Source organism: Mustela erminea, chromosome 14, assembly GCF_009829155.1.
Source record: "Mustela erminea isolate mMusErm1 chromosome 14, mMusErm1.Pri, whole genome shotgun sequence".
Taxonomy (NCBI): Eukaryota; Metazoa; Chordata; class Mammalia; order Carnivora; family Mustelidae; genus Mustela; species Mustela erminea.
The window spans coordinates 13,582,632-13,596,903 of NC_045627.1; the positions used below are offsets into that span (position 1 = coordinate 13,582,632).

The 14,272-nt window shown below is 41.9% G+C and overlaps 2 protein-coding genes across 9 annotated transcripts in view; one reads left to right on the forward strand and one right to left on the reverse strand.

The window, feature by feature from the left end:
- Window positions 1-10,359, forward strand: part of HEATR1 (HEAT repeat containing 1) — a 50,364-nt gene extending 40,005 nt beyond the window's left edge. For both annotated transcript variants that reach the window (XM_032313612.1, XM_032313613.1), the window contains 13 exons: window positions 72-118; window positions 215-338; window positions 948-1,088; window positions 1,602-1,891; window positions 2,556-2,706; window positions 3,823-3,981; window positions 4,140-4,274; window positions 4,429-4,533; window positions 4,623-4,791; window positions 5,271-5,425; window positions 5,972-6,130; window positions 7,981-8,089; window positions 9,053-10,359. In XM_032313612.1, coding sequence (XP_032169503.1) covers window positions 72-118; window positions 215-338; window positions 948-1,088; window positions 1,602-1,891; window positions 2,556-2,706; window positions 3,823-3,981; window positions 4,140-4,274; window positions 4,429-4,533; window positions 4,623-4,791; window positions 5,271-5,425; window positions 5,972-6,130; window positions 7,981-8,089; window positions 9,053-9,141 — 1,833 coding nt within the window. In that variant the 3' untranslated portion in view covers window positions 9,142-10,359. The remainder of the gene's footprint in view (window positions 1-71; window positions 119-214; window positions 339-947; window positions 1,089-1,601; window positions 1,892-2,555; window positions 2,707-3,822; window positions 3,982-4,139; window positions 4,275-4,428; window positions 4,534-4,622; window positions 4,792-5,270; window positions 5,426-5,971; window positions 6,131-7,980; window positions 8,090-9,052) is intronic.
- Window positions 10,289-14,272, reverse strand: part of LGALS8 (galectin 8) — a 47,670-nt gene continuing 43,686 nt past the window's right edge. For 5 of the 7 annotated variants that reach the window (XM_032313617.1, XM_032313619.1, XM_032313615.1 and 2 more), the window contains one exon: window positions 11,079-11,968. In XM_032313617.1, the coding sequence (XP_032169508.1) occupies window positions 11,819-11,968 (150 nt within the window). In that variant the 3' untranslated portion in view covers window positions 11,079-11,818. Of the gene's footprint in view, window positions 11,969-14,272 lie in introns of all 7 variants that reach the window. The other 2 variants (XM_032313621.1, XM_032313620.1) reach the window with 1 other exon arrangement.

Below are 14,272 nucleotides of genomic sequence, written 5' to 3' on the forward strand. Positions count from 1 at the left end.
ACTTACCTCAAATGATGTTATTAATAATGTCCATACTGTTCTGATGATATGATGTTTTCTTTAAAAATTAGGTAGTTGAAAGTGGTGGTCCTCAGGTTTTAAAAGGCCTTGAACAGAGGTATGTTACTTTTTTTTAACTTGGAAATAATTTCCAACCTTATATCAAAAAGCCAAGAGTTGTGCACAAAATTCTCATGAGTCTCCTTTGTTTTAGGTTGCTGGAAACAGTTCTTGGCTATATTAATGCTGTAGCACAATCCATGGAGAAAAATGCAGACAAACTAACTGTGAAATTTTGGCGGGCACTGCTGAGCAAAGCCTATGACATGTTAGATAAGGTAGGTTTTCATTTCTCCCCATCTGCTATGTTTTGTTGACTGTTTATGTCATCGTGAAATGATCTGACATACAAAGTTTTACTTAAAAAATATACTTAGCAATAAGCTTTTCTTAATATACTGCAGCTCACATGTTTCTTAGAAAAGAATCCCTTGATAGCTAGAAAGAAATTCATCTGTAAAAGGACTGTTTCCCTACCAATTATGAGAACATGTGTCTCTGTCTCAGACCATGTGTCTCATATGCTTTGAATATTCAGTCATCTAATACTGTATTATGTTCCACTTTATTCAAGTGAAATAGAAAAACACCTCTTTAGGTGGAGTGTTGGGGGATACTAGAAATATCACTGGCCTTGACATTAGGATCACTGTTCAAAATCTAACTACAAGTCTTGGAACAGTTCACTTACTCTTAGGATCAGCCTTTTTTCCTTTTTTAAATAAACATGGTTAGTAATGCGTCCCTGAAAGGTTAGTCTAAGAAATAAGAAAAAGGATCTCTAAGTGCCTGGAACCTAGAAGCTCTGCAGTGAATAGAAGTCTTTCTTATTCTGAATGGATCTTCCTTTTTAAAAAATTTTTTTGTTCATTGTGACTGCCGTCTAGGTCAATGCCTTGCTGCCCACAGAGACATTCATTGCTGTGATCAGGGGGCTGCTGGAGAACCCATTGCCATCTGTCCGCCGGAAAGCACTGGATCTTTTGAACAATAAGCTACAGCAGAATATATCCTGGAAAAAGAAAATTGTAAGTGGAGACCATACGCTGGACCCATTTACCATTCTTGGCTTTATCAGAGCACTGCATTTAACTCCCTAAGTTCATCCAGTGGTACAGTTTGAATAAGCGTATCATTATTTGAACATAATGCCGTTGAGGTGCGTTTCTAACATGTGATGTTAATTCTTATAGGAATTGTGATAAGAGTTCTTAGAATAGAATCTCAGCCTAGTGGAATTCTTGCTAATAAGGACCAGATGTTGTGGTTTAGCATACTGCTTTAGCATAATTCTAATCCTTTTTTGCTCCAGACGGGTAGGGTGCTTTAGATAAATATGTCTGAAATTGGTCACAAGCACATTCACTGGCTCAGTGGTAAATAAAGCAGGTGGGGAAACAGTTGGTTGTGTAGAATTGTTTGGCATAGGACGTCCTGGTCTGATTTCCATTTAGACGGTCTCAAACAGTAAAAGTGAGAAAATGTACTAGTGTTTTATTTTGCAGCTTTAATTATATGAAAATCTTGGCTGACCTCTTCAGGTTTATCGTTTCCTCAAACTGGTTCCAGTCCTTTTGGCCATTGTGCAGCATAAAAAAAAGACAGTAGAAGAACAAGCAATAAACAGACAGACAGCATTGTATACCCTGAAGCTTTTATGCAAGAATTTTGGTGCAGAAAATCCAGAACATTTTGTCCCAGTGCTGAACACTGCAGTAAAACTGATTGCACCGGAAATGAAAGAAGAGAAGAATGTCTTGGGGAGTGCTCTGCTGTGTGTGGCCGAGGTGGCCTCCACCCTGCAAGCACTGGCCATCCCCCAGCTTCCCAGGTGGGCTGACTGGGACCTGGGATGGGAACCGTCACTTTGGGTTTCTGGTACATGTTGAAAAATACGTCAGTGGCTTTTTTGCCTCTAAGTAAAAGTTACGTAACATTAGTTATAGATGTGATCTTTGCTTCAAGCTGAAACCTACAACATTATCATATCCCTTTATGATGGTTATTGTCCCCTGATTTTTCATGCCCCTTTGGCCTACTGTAACTAGGAAGTGTAGGGGGTAAAGTCCCTCTAGAGGGCCCCATCTCTTTGGGCAAAAGCTGCATCCTGCTGCCCACATTCTGAAGTTAGGTGCTCCTGCTTTGTCCTTGGCTTTGGTATTTACTAGTTGCGCAGCCCTGGGCAGTTTACTTAGTCTATTAGAGCTTTGCCATCTCTAAAACCAAGATTGTACCTCCCACATGGGATTCTGGTGGGACCATGAGTGTAAGGGTTTTCACACAGTGCCTGACACATAGCAAATGTTAAATTGAGAGACCCCGTTATTTTTAAAAATGACTGCGTAACCATGGGTACTTGGAGATCTTGCTCTTGGGCTCATAACATGTGCAGACGCCGTTTTGTGGACTGGGCGGCGAAGTGATGTATCAGGCACAGTTTGGATTTTTTCATGACTTCTTAAAGTTACGCTGCAACTCTTGTTTTCTCATTTTAGCCTGATGCCATCATTGTTGACAACAATGAAAAACACCAGCGAGCTGGTCACTGGTGAGGTCTATCTGCTCAGTGCTTTGGCGGCCCTGCAGAAGGTTGTGGAGACCCTCCCACACTTCATCAGCCCTTACCTAGAAGGGGTCCTGTCCCAGGTGAGCCACAGTGACCTCAACATCTTGTCTGAGATGGCAGGGGCGGGAGAAGAGGGCAAATTACAAAGCTAACAATTTTGTTTATTCTTTAAGTTTTTAGTTTCTGTTTCACAGAAGGCTCTTATTTCTGAAAGCTGTCTTGCTTTTTTAGTAAAAGTTCCCTTTTTCTCTCCCATTGTCCCACTTGCTTGATTGTGACAGTGATACGGTTATTGCTGTCTTGCAAGGCTCATCTCTCTCGATTTTGCAGAATGTGTTTTATTGCCTTTCTTCTGACTCCCCGCCATGAGATTTTTGGCATTAGGCTGGTAGAGTTGCTTTTTATTACTTCTTACAGGAACTAGTGTGCCCTGTTTCTAACATGGATTTTTTAATCGTAAGGTATCTTTCAGAGCAGGATTCCTGTCGTAGTTCACCGCATACTTGGCAGACAGGCAGCGGGCCAAGTGACATTTCTAACTGAAAATGCCCCCAAATGATCCTTGTTCTGTTCTGTCATTTGCCATCTATGAGGTTAGGAGCCTTAACTGCCATGGTGAAAATTACGTAGCTGATTCACACACTCTATAGCCAAGATTTAAATTACAACACTGCCTCTGAGGAGCTTTCTAGAAAGAACTGGACTTTCTCATGGTCTCTGCATTCCTGTCCTCTAAAAAAACAAAAACAGAAACAAAAAACAGTGGGAATGGGGCACCTGGGTGGCTCAGTGGGTTAAAGCCTCTGTCTTTGGCTCAGGTCATGAAATCAGGGTCCTGGGATCAAGCCCTGCAACGGGCTCCCTGCTCAGCGGGGAGCCTGCTTCCCCCTTTCTCTCTGCCTGCCTCTCTGCCAAATAAATAAATAAAATCTTTAAAACAAAAAAACAAAAAAACAGTGGGCGTGCTCTGTGTCCTTCTGCCTTCCACCACGTACCTACATCCCTGACTCCCACCTGGGAAAGAGGCATCTATCCATTTTTCTCTACAGATATTCAGGGCTGGCTTTAAAAGGGATTCTGTCTGAAGCGCACTGAGCTTTCGGCAACCACTATCATCTGAACTGAGTTCTGTAATGTGCAGACATTGTCAGTGAGTTCTAATACTGGCTTTGATCACTCTTTTTATATTCCTATAGGTGGTTCATTTGGAGAAAATCACTAGTGAAATGGGTTCTGCCTCACAAGCTAATGTCCGTGTCATATCCCTTAAGAAGACACTGGCTACCACACTCTCACCCCGAGTCTTACTGCCAGCAGTCAACAGAACGTACAAGCAAATTGAGAAGAACTGGAAGGTTAGATCATACTGGGTATTAGACTTTGGAGAAGGGAGATAAAAGTACTAAAATTCTTAAGTTTTCCCTTAAAGGAGAGGATTAATTCCTTAATGAATGCATTAGTGAACTCTGAGAATATTAAAAATTGGCACATCTCTTTACTCTGTCACTGGTAGAACCACATGGGTCCATTTCTGAGCATCCTGCAGGAGCACATTGGGGTCATGAAGAAGGAGGAGCTCACCTCCCATCAGTCTCAGCTGACCACGTTTTTCTTGGAAGCCCTGGACTTCCGAGCACAGCACCCTGAAGTAAGCTTATTTCCTCTTCCCCAAATCCTAAAGTTATCTGCCTGTTTAAGAGCCAGAGAAAAATCTCGCAGTGTAACCTGTTTTATTTGTGAAAGTTATGGAAAGCCAGATGTTAGTAATCTGGCTAATAGATCAGATGCTCTTTTGTTTTCAGAATGATCTGGAGGAAGTGGGAAAAACAGAAAATTATATCATTGACTGTCTAGTAGCCATGGTTGTAAAACTTTCCGAAGTCACGTTCAGGCCGCTGTTCTTCAAGGTAGGCTTTCTTCTCCCACATCTCCTTTGTATCCAGATAGAAACGGTACAAGAGAAATAGAATAAAGTAATCCTACTTTATCTTTTTAGCTGTTTGATTGGGCTAAAACAGAGGATGCCCCAAAGGACAGACTGTTGACATTTTACAACTTGGCGGATTGCATTGCTGAAAAGCTGAAAGGGCTTTTTACTCTGTTTGCTGGCCACTTGGTAAAGCCTTTCGCTGACACCTTGAACCAGGTGAACATCTCCAAAACAGGTTGGTAGCAGACTGTAGTTCAGTGGACACCTTTACTCTTGCTACCTTACATACAGTACAGTAAGTGTAAGGAAGGTGAAGTTTTTACTTCATGGTCAGTTGACAAGCATTGAAGTGTTTGTTTCAGGGTAATGAAAGCGTGTTATGGTCAACTGATGCACTTGGGAGAGAGAATAAAGCACATGGGCGCGAACTATAAGTTCCTGAAAGGAACTGTAAGACGTTCAGACTGGCGCAGTGTGCACTGCCCAGTGACCCACTTGACAGCTGCTAATTGAACTTGCCAAACTAAGTGATCTGAGAATCTTCTCCTAAAGAAGTTATGTAACCAGAGCCATTCATATTGTGCCTTCATCCTGATTGATTTATCATTTTAGAAATACCGTTCTGTTTGTGGTGGTAATAATGATTTGAATTTAAACATTGATGATTAAATTGTGAAAATTTTTTTTTTTACTTTTATTCTCTCCTATCTACAGATGAAGCGTTTTTTGATTCTGACAAGGACCCTGAAAAGTGTTGCTTGCTCTTACAGTTTATTTTGAACTGTTTGTATAAAATCTTCCTTTTTGATACTCAGCATTTTATCAGTAAAGAGAGAGCAGAGGCCTTGATGATGCCCCTGGTGGACCAGGTAACCAAATAGAACCATCTCTTTTTGACAAACAATGAGGAAGCCGCCAACCCTGTTAAAGTGTTACTAGATCTTAACATCTACTAAAAATTACAGCTGCTGGGTTTTAATCTCCAGACTTCTTAATGAAATTTTTATTTCAAAATTGAATGGAAGGAACTTCTCTTCACAGTGGTGTGTACCAAGTCTTACTTTAGAATTTTTCAAATGAAAGGCATGATATAAGGCACTGTGGTTAGATTTTTAATTTTCTAAACTTGAATTTATTGAGAATGTTTTAGGACTTGCTGCTCTCTGGAAGAACTCCTGTCAGCTGTTCTGCTAGAGGGAAAAGAGTGATGCTAAGGGCTAGGAGAGTCTGAGCTCCAAAACGTGGTAAATTTGTTCTAGAGAGAGTACTAGAATTACACCTCAAAAAAAAAAAAAATTACACCTTTTGAGCCTGCTGCCATCATGAAAGAGAGTGAAAAATTACTTACACGTTGGGTATTTTTTCAAACAGAAGGAGACCTGTTGCTCAAAGTCCTCGTCTCTCCCTCTTCATAGCTAGAAAACAAGCTGGGAGGGGATGCACGCTTCCAGGAGCGGGTGACGAAGCACCTGATCCCCTGCATTGCGCAGTTCTCTGTGGCCATGGCAGATGACTCCCTTTGGAAGCCGCTGAACTACCAGATTCTGCTCAAGACCAGAGACTCCTCACCCAAGGTAGGAACCGTGGTTGACAAGCATTGAAGCTGTGTGTGTTCACCATACAGTCTGAACAACCTTAAAGCAGTCAAGGATATTAGGACCCTGGTAAGTCTGCAGGGACACAGCTTGTCGCGTAGAACTAGAGGATGCTTATGAGGCAGAAGTTTGAGCCTGACAAATTTTTGGTTTTTACTTAAACGCTATTTATAAATAACAGAAGTCCTCTCCCCACCGCAGTATGTTAGACCCAAGTACTAACATTTTGTAAATACTTCAGAATTTTGAGAAAACCTGAATTCCACTGTTTAAGTGTCTTTGTGTTCCCAGAGACAGTCTTTCAGTTTGCCACGGAATATTCCTTTGAGTTAGAGCACTGTATTATCTTCACTGTAACTTATCAGGCTTAGGATTTTGTGGAATCGTGAAAGGTAAGCAGCTCACTGGCCTGCGCGAGGATGAGTGGAAATTAAAATCCCATGTCTGAGTGTCAGTGTTTTCAAACTGGTTAGCAGAGAATCACCATTTCTCTAATTATCATACAGGAGCCTCAGTGAATAAAACAGACCAAAGCAAATTTTATTGAAAGGTTTTGTACTTGAAATTCATAATATTTATTTATGAGAACAATGAAGCTGTTTTCATGAGCCCCCAGATTTTATTTTATTTTTTTTAAAGATTTTATTTATTCATTTGATAGGCAGAGATCTCAAGTAGAGAGGAGGAAGCAGGCTCCCCACTGAGCAGAGAGCCCAATGTGGGGCTCAATCCCAAGACTTTGAGATCATGACCTGAGCCGAAGGCAGAGGCTTTAACCCACTAAGCCACCCAGGCACCCCGAGCCCCCAGATTTTAAATTGCAGCTTCTTACAAAGTTGCAGCATGAAATTTATTTTAATGTTTTGACTGTATAGTACCAAGAAAGTCTGGTTTGAACGTAGGTGGTTACAGATGCTTAAGTCATTTTGCTGTATCTGAATATTTTTTTAAATGATCCAAAAACTAGAAAGAAGACTGGTACAGCTTTGATTTTAAGCTGAATCACTGGGGGACCTGGTTGGTTTAGTCCATTAAACATGCTTTTGGCCCCTGCATTGGGCTCCCAGCTCAGCAGGGAACCAGCTTTTCCTTCTCCCTCCTCCTAGGCAACCCCCCCAGGGTGTGGGGGGCTGGTGCTTTTGCTCATGCAATAATTAATTAATTAACAAACCTATTGATCTAATCTTTTGTTTTTCAAAGGTAAATCATTGAGTGCCTGACAACCACTTGCATTACTTCTCATAGACCAGTCATGTGAGACACCCAAACTTTAATTCTGTGCTGAGCAGGAGACCAGAGCCAGTGCCCAGCCCTTCCCACAACTATAGTGGTGACACAGGGTTCTGAGGGAGGGGCCCTGCCTGAGGGGACCAGCAATGCTCTTCAGCCAGGCCAGCATCATCTCCAACAGCCAGGCGAGCCATTGAGTTCCAGCATACATAAATTTGGGATGACGCTCTTAAGTTTGTGTGTAGCATTTTATTTATTTTTAAAGGAAAACGTGGGGGTGCCTAGGTGGTGCAGTCAGTTAAGCTTCTGACTTGGGTTTCAGGTCAGGTCCTGATCTGAAGGTCATGAGACAAGCCCCACATCCGGCATCACGCTCAGCATGGAGTCTGCTTAAGATTCTCCTTCTCTGTCTCTACCCCAGCCTCCCACCACCTGCACTCACACGCATGGCGCCCTCTCTCCAGTAGGAGGGGGCGGGGAGAAAATGTTATAAAAACAAATTGCATTGGGCCCCGCAGCACTGGAAGACACTTATAAAACACTGGTTTGTAGAAGGTTGCTCATATTAAATCATCATTCTTTACCTCTGTCCTTTTCAGGTTCGATTTGCTGCTCTGATTACCGTGTTAGCGCTGGCTGAGAAACTAAAGGAGAATTATATTGTCTTGCTACCAGAGTCCATTCCTTTCTTAGCTGAATTGATGGAAGGTAATTCCTAAATTACTAAGAAATAGAGTAAAATTCTGTGAAAATGTACCGAGTGATAATGGGCATGTGGATAGAATGGGGTGAGCCCTCGGCTCCCATCTTCCTCGTACACCGCATCTCCCGCCGCAGACGTGGGAGGCGGAGTTCCTGTTTTGAGTAGGGTGAGGGAGCGCGTTAGGGGACCACCAGGTGTTCATAAGAAACTTCGTTTACACTGTATTCACTACCTGTACTTTGGTGTTATGATGGTAAGATCATCCTATATGGTTTTTCATCAACCTTAGATATTTATATCCTTGAGTATCCTGGTCCCCAGACATAGGGCTACTGTAGCAGAGTGTCTAGTGCCATTAAGATGGCAGTAGATGAGCTGCCTGTTAGTAATGACCATTTACTCCATGCTCTGCATGCAGGATCTCATTTAATCCTCACGATGGGCTATATGCCATTATCCCTGTTCTCATAAAGGAAGAAACTATATAGAGGCTTTATAAGAAACTAATAAAGTGGGACAGGTAGAAGTAGGGTTGGAATCCAGCTGTGTGCACTTGTGGACATATGGCACTCGTGCCACCATGCAGCCCGAGGGAGAAGCGTTCAGGTGTTACTCAGCAAGGCTGAGTAGCCAAGTAGACAGATACTTTTTCATGTTAGTGGTTCGCTACTTTTCTAAAAGTACATTCACCTCTGTTTCTTATGTCCTGGATGAGGGGCATCACTAGGAATTTGGGATTTTCGTTAGTGTACCACTACGTTGAGGGAGCCACGTTACTCAGCTTCCAGGTCCAAAACCAAGAAGGGAACAAAGGCAAGAAGGGGACATGCGGAGGAGGGGTTCCACGATGCTCTCTGCTGCATTTCCCTCTGGTGACCAAACAGTGGCCACAGAATGCAACACCTGAAGTATTAGACGAGTGGTTATTGAAGCAGAAGATTGGTTCAGTTTTTATTTTTGTTTTTTAGATGAATGTGAAGAAGTAGAACATCAGTGCCAAAAGACTATTCAGCAACTGGAAACCATACTGGGAGAGCCGCTCCAGAGCTACTTCTAAACCTTGGGCTTTTGGTGTTTCTTTTTCTTCCTCTGTTCAGAGGTCAGATTTTTTATATTTTTATTTTTGGGTGTTTGGTACCATATTACTTTTGGTACCCTGACCCCTATACGGACTTCTTTATAAAACTCCTGCCTGGTCTGTGCTCCCAAAGAGCCTTTCCCACCCCCTGTACAGAATGGCCGTGAGAGTAAATGGTACCCGGTGTTTGTTTGCAGTCTGTGTTTGTTTAAACATTTGTTGGAGTCTTTTCTGATTGAAGTTATTGATACTATGGCTGTGTGTAAGTTGGGCACTAAGAGGTGAAAATACCTCATTTAGACAGTAAAACCTTAACTCTTTCTAGAAAGGGAGTCCTGTGTACATGTGTGCATGTTGTGATCTCACTTACGGTAGCTCTTCAAGACAAGGACCCGCACTCAGCCGCGCTTTGGACTGGAAGCTATTTGGAATACTTTTCATTTTGGGTACATGACCCTTCAGCCCTAATTTTTGTGTGTGTGGCCACAAAGGGAATTAGTTTTGGAGTACATTTCCCACTTAGAACTAGGATTGTCGTCTTTACCCTTCAGTCTTTGGGGTGCCACAGCAGTGGGCTGTGGAGGCAGGGCCCAGAAACACTAGGTGCCATGGCTCTTCCGGGATTAGAAGTGATCGCATTTCCACCGGTGGTGATCCAAGAATTACTTGTATGAGAAAGTATCATTTGTTTCAAAGCTTTGAAGTTTTCTAATCTCTGATTGCCATGTGAAGCAAAGGCTTAAAAAAATAAAACCTGCCTTTATTCAAGGCATTTTATTTACTTATGCCTTTTTAAAAAATTTAAAGCATCTAAGAACTTCCCATAGAATGTTTAGTTTGAAAGCCTCTGTTATAGAAATTTAGTGAGGAACTGAGACAGAGAAGTAAAAGGCTAAACTGCAGCTTCAGAGATGCGGCTTGGGAGAACTGGGCACTCCCAGCTAAGAAATGTCTTGGTAATAAGATTAATTCGTAAGTGCTAACAGCTTCTTTTTAAAATACTGATTTTTTTTTTTTTCCTGTCACAGAACTTGTCTTATGGCTTAATAATACCTTCATGTGTAACAAAAGAGCAAGCATAAGTATGGTTAGGTATTAGTGAAAACAATATATGTGGGCTTTTTTCCTCTAAATGGCCTACAGTCTGCATGTCTTTCTTAGTCATGCCCTCTGATGTTCTTTTTAAAGGGGGAAAAACAAAACCCTGGGGGATTCCTTCTACAACTTTCGCAGTGAAAGTTTGACAAGAGGCAACATAATTAACATGAATAGAAAAGAATTAAGTGTCAGAAACTTCTACCCTGAGTACCTCTAAAAAAAAATCAGATTGCTAGTTTTAGTCTTTTTGGTATATGGGTACAAATAATTTCTAACCAAAACCTGTAACGAAAATATTTCTAAATGCTGGCAGCATATTCAGCCCAGGAACTTAACATGATAAAATGATCAAACTGATTCAACTTTTTTACCTCCTTACTCCCAAGCCTTTGAAATTTCCTGTAACAAGATCTGACCTGTAAGAACTGTACAAAGAACTTCTGCCAACTCACTTCAAAGAATAGAAAAAATTACAGAAATGCAATAATTTAACCTGCTGATACAAGTCTGATTTTAATCACTTATAGTGGAACAGTGTTTTGATCTCTGTCGCTAATGATGAGGGACTAAGCTTTAGAGCAGAAAAAAGGCAGGATTCGTTTGCTTAGGGACAAGCAAGATTGTTACACCCCCTCTCTGCCCCAATGGTCTCTGTGTATTTTACCTTCTGATAGTGCCTATTTTATCAACAGTCATGATATCTAATCTTGACTTTGTTTTGCTAAAGTCCTGTCCCTTAAATTTTCTGTTGGGGTATGTGCAGACCTTGGACTCATCCTGAATTCAGGTACACTAAGCATTTACTGACAGAGACATCATTGGCCTTGAGACTGACATCAAGTTAATTTTCATATGATTGGTTTTGTTTTGCTGCATTTTTTGCCTTAATCTTTGTGCCGTGTCCAGATTTTGTAGTGTTAAATTATTTGGCAATGCTTACAGCTAGTAAAGCTAGGTATTTGTCATGCCAAAGGAAACTGTGAGATGGAAGGCAACATCAGTCCTTTCCATTATGGGATGTGATTGAACTTTAGGTATGAAAGTGATCGCTGGAGAAGTAGAGTTTCAGAAGTTAGTTTATGTAGGTGACTTCATAGCTGAGTAATTATCTCTGGTTACTTTATGTGACTAATGCCTGTGGGAAAAGCAATGGCATGATGTCAGAGCACAGAAGATTCTGAGCCTGAAAACAGGGAATATTGCGCTCCACTGTATACTTCTGGCCCCACACAGTGCTGACAGAAAATAAGTACTCCCTATATGTCAGCTTCTGTACCAACAGATACTTATTGAATGTGAAGATTTAAAAAAGAAGAGGCCAGGGTGGGAGAGAGAATAGAAAGACCTGAATAATGACTACATTGCTGTTGCCTCAAATTTCCTTATTCTGTGCTAGACAAAGCCACAATGTGTGGCAAGGACTGAGAACGCCTAGTAGGACTTCACGTTATACAAGCTCATCTTAATATATATATATACAAATATAACAGATGCATTTTAACAAGGCCAGTGTTACATAAGTCATTTTGTATTTCAGTTTTTGTAGCAAGCATATCAGCTACCAGCTCCTTACTTCCAGTAAGTGAATATCTCCATCAATTTCCAGTGTGTCGATATCGCTAAGCTCTTTAAATCTGTGTTTGTACTCCAGGCTGTGTACACCATTTACCGCAACCTTGAATTCTCTAGCATCACAATAAATTATCATCTGGAAGGAAAGTACACACAACATTAGTGGCTCCCCTTGGGTTTGCTTTATACCGATGTTCTCCCAGCCTGCTGCTGTTAAACTTCAGTGTCTTAGAAGTTCTTTGGTAGTCGCACCTTCTGCTTTGTCCCACTCAGGGAACTGAGTATGCTTGGAGCTTCACACTGTGCCTATGGCCTGAGGCCTTCCTTCCCTCAGCACATTACCTCTGCTGTCCCCTTTCCTGCCTGTTGTCCCCCCTCTCCTGCCAGTGTTCAGGTACTGTAATGACGCAGGAAACTGCCGCCATATTGGCACTCACAGAGAAGCGGATTCCAGCTTACGGTTGAAAACCAGGGGACCTGGATTGGGACTTTTCTGCCTTAAACTCTAGGGTCTTAGACAAATCTTACAGAGTGCAAAAACTTGGTTTTTGATTATAGGATTGCACAGCTGCCTCGTGGCCCTGACTTCCCTCCCAGTTCAGCACCTCTTGGTCTCCATTTGTTTCCCAAAAGCTCAGGCTTCTGTGAATCCATGGAGGAATTCGCATTCTGACAAAGATTCAATTCTGATTCGTGACTAGTGTGAGTCTTTCAGATGTCTTTGCCTAAAACTCAAAACAGTGAAAATCGAAAGAAACTCCAATCCCTTTAATTCACCTTTACACCTAAAATTCCTATTTCTGATAAGACATTCCTGCTGCCAATCAGCCCCAATTCTGCCATTTGTTCTCCACTCCCGCTAAAAGGACCCGTGTGGTGAACCTGCACTATGTTCTCCCAACTGCGTCTTCCCTCTGTCAAGGCTTCAGCAGAGCTGAAAGGAGCAGCCCTGCTGCTAACCCGGCTCCATCCCCAGGGGCCAGGCTGAGGCAAAACCTAAATCTGCAAAGAAGCAAAGAGTGTATTTATTCTTTTGTTCTGACTAGTACAAAGGTACCTTTGACAAAATCTCAACACAAAACACAGTCTCGTGCCTGGAAGAGGCAGTGGGAAGAGTCTATCAGTCACCACATGGTACCAGAGCAGGTGGCACACCGCTGCCTTACCGACCGTCGGGACAAGTCTGTGGCCCAGGGAACACACTGCCGCTACACAAGTACGCAACACACAAAAGAGACCCAGAACCTCCAAGACAACATGGAACAACAAAATCCCTCACAACCATTGGATGTTCTAGAACAGCTCATACCAACGTGATTTGATGATTTAAAAAAAAAAAAAAATTACAGAACTGAAATTTTTTTTAAAGACTGTAGTAGTTAGAGTGAATTTTAAACAATGAGGAACAGAAGATACTGGTTAAAATCAAACTAATGGTATAATGGAATAATCGAGAATCTTAAAAAAGGCAGGCATTTGAAGCAGAGAAAAACCGATCACTATAGATAATTAACAACAGTGGTCTAAGAGGAGGGTATTTACTGTTCTTGAGATACAGAACAAAAGGAAAAAATGATTATTTAAAAGAATTCTTATCCTTTTCCATTTTATTACAGAACCAAACTTGGGGTCAGTTCAAAGAACAAGTAATGTCACTGGTTTCCTGTCACCAACCCCAGGGGTCCACTTCCTTCTGGAGCAGTCACCTCTGTGTCCTTCCAGTGAGCCCCCTGTTACCTTTTATACCTGGACTTCTGCCAAGAAAACCCCTGTACTACACACCCCCCCATCTTGTTCAAATCATCCCCTCAATCTGGAAAAGCCACCTTTCACTTCACCCTCCTATATCGTTCTGAATTCCAAACCAATATCCACACCTTCCAGGGAACCTCCTACAACTACTTCACATTGGCACAGCATGTACCAGGAACTTATGAATACATATGAATGTCTGATTGCCATCTTCTATGCAGCCTTGATGTTCCTTCTGTTAACTACTACTTTTGATGAGTCCTTAAGAACTCCGTGTAATGTTCCAGAGCATGTGACTGTTTGTAGGATGTAGAAGCATGACCTAAATCAGTGACCTTGAATGACTATGTAAGGCAGTGCTTCACCTAAGCTGGTGAGCGGACCTATCCAGCCACCCAGCATCCACGTCTCATCTGCTCAGCATCCAGAAGCATTTTGGGAAAGGCTGTTTGACCATAATATTCACACACTTGGGGGACTCAGGACCGTATGTCTTCAAGTTCTAAGGGTCTAAACCTCTTTTTCCTCGAATATATACGAACAGGACTAACCTGGAAGAAAGGACTGCCACCTAAAGCTACATATAACCAAGATGGCAGGTGACAGAGCAGACAATTTCATGGTTCCTGTGTCCTCAGGTTCACTTAGCATTAGCCTAAATCTGTCTTGAGGCACAAGGTTCCTGTTA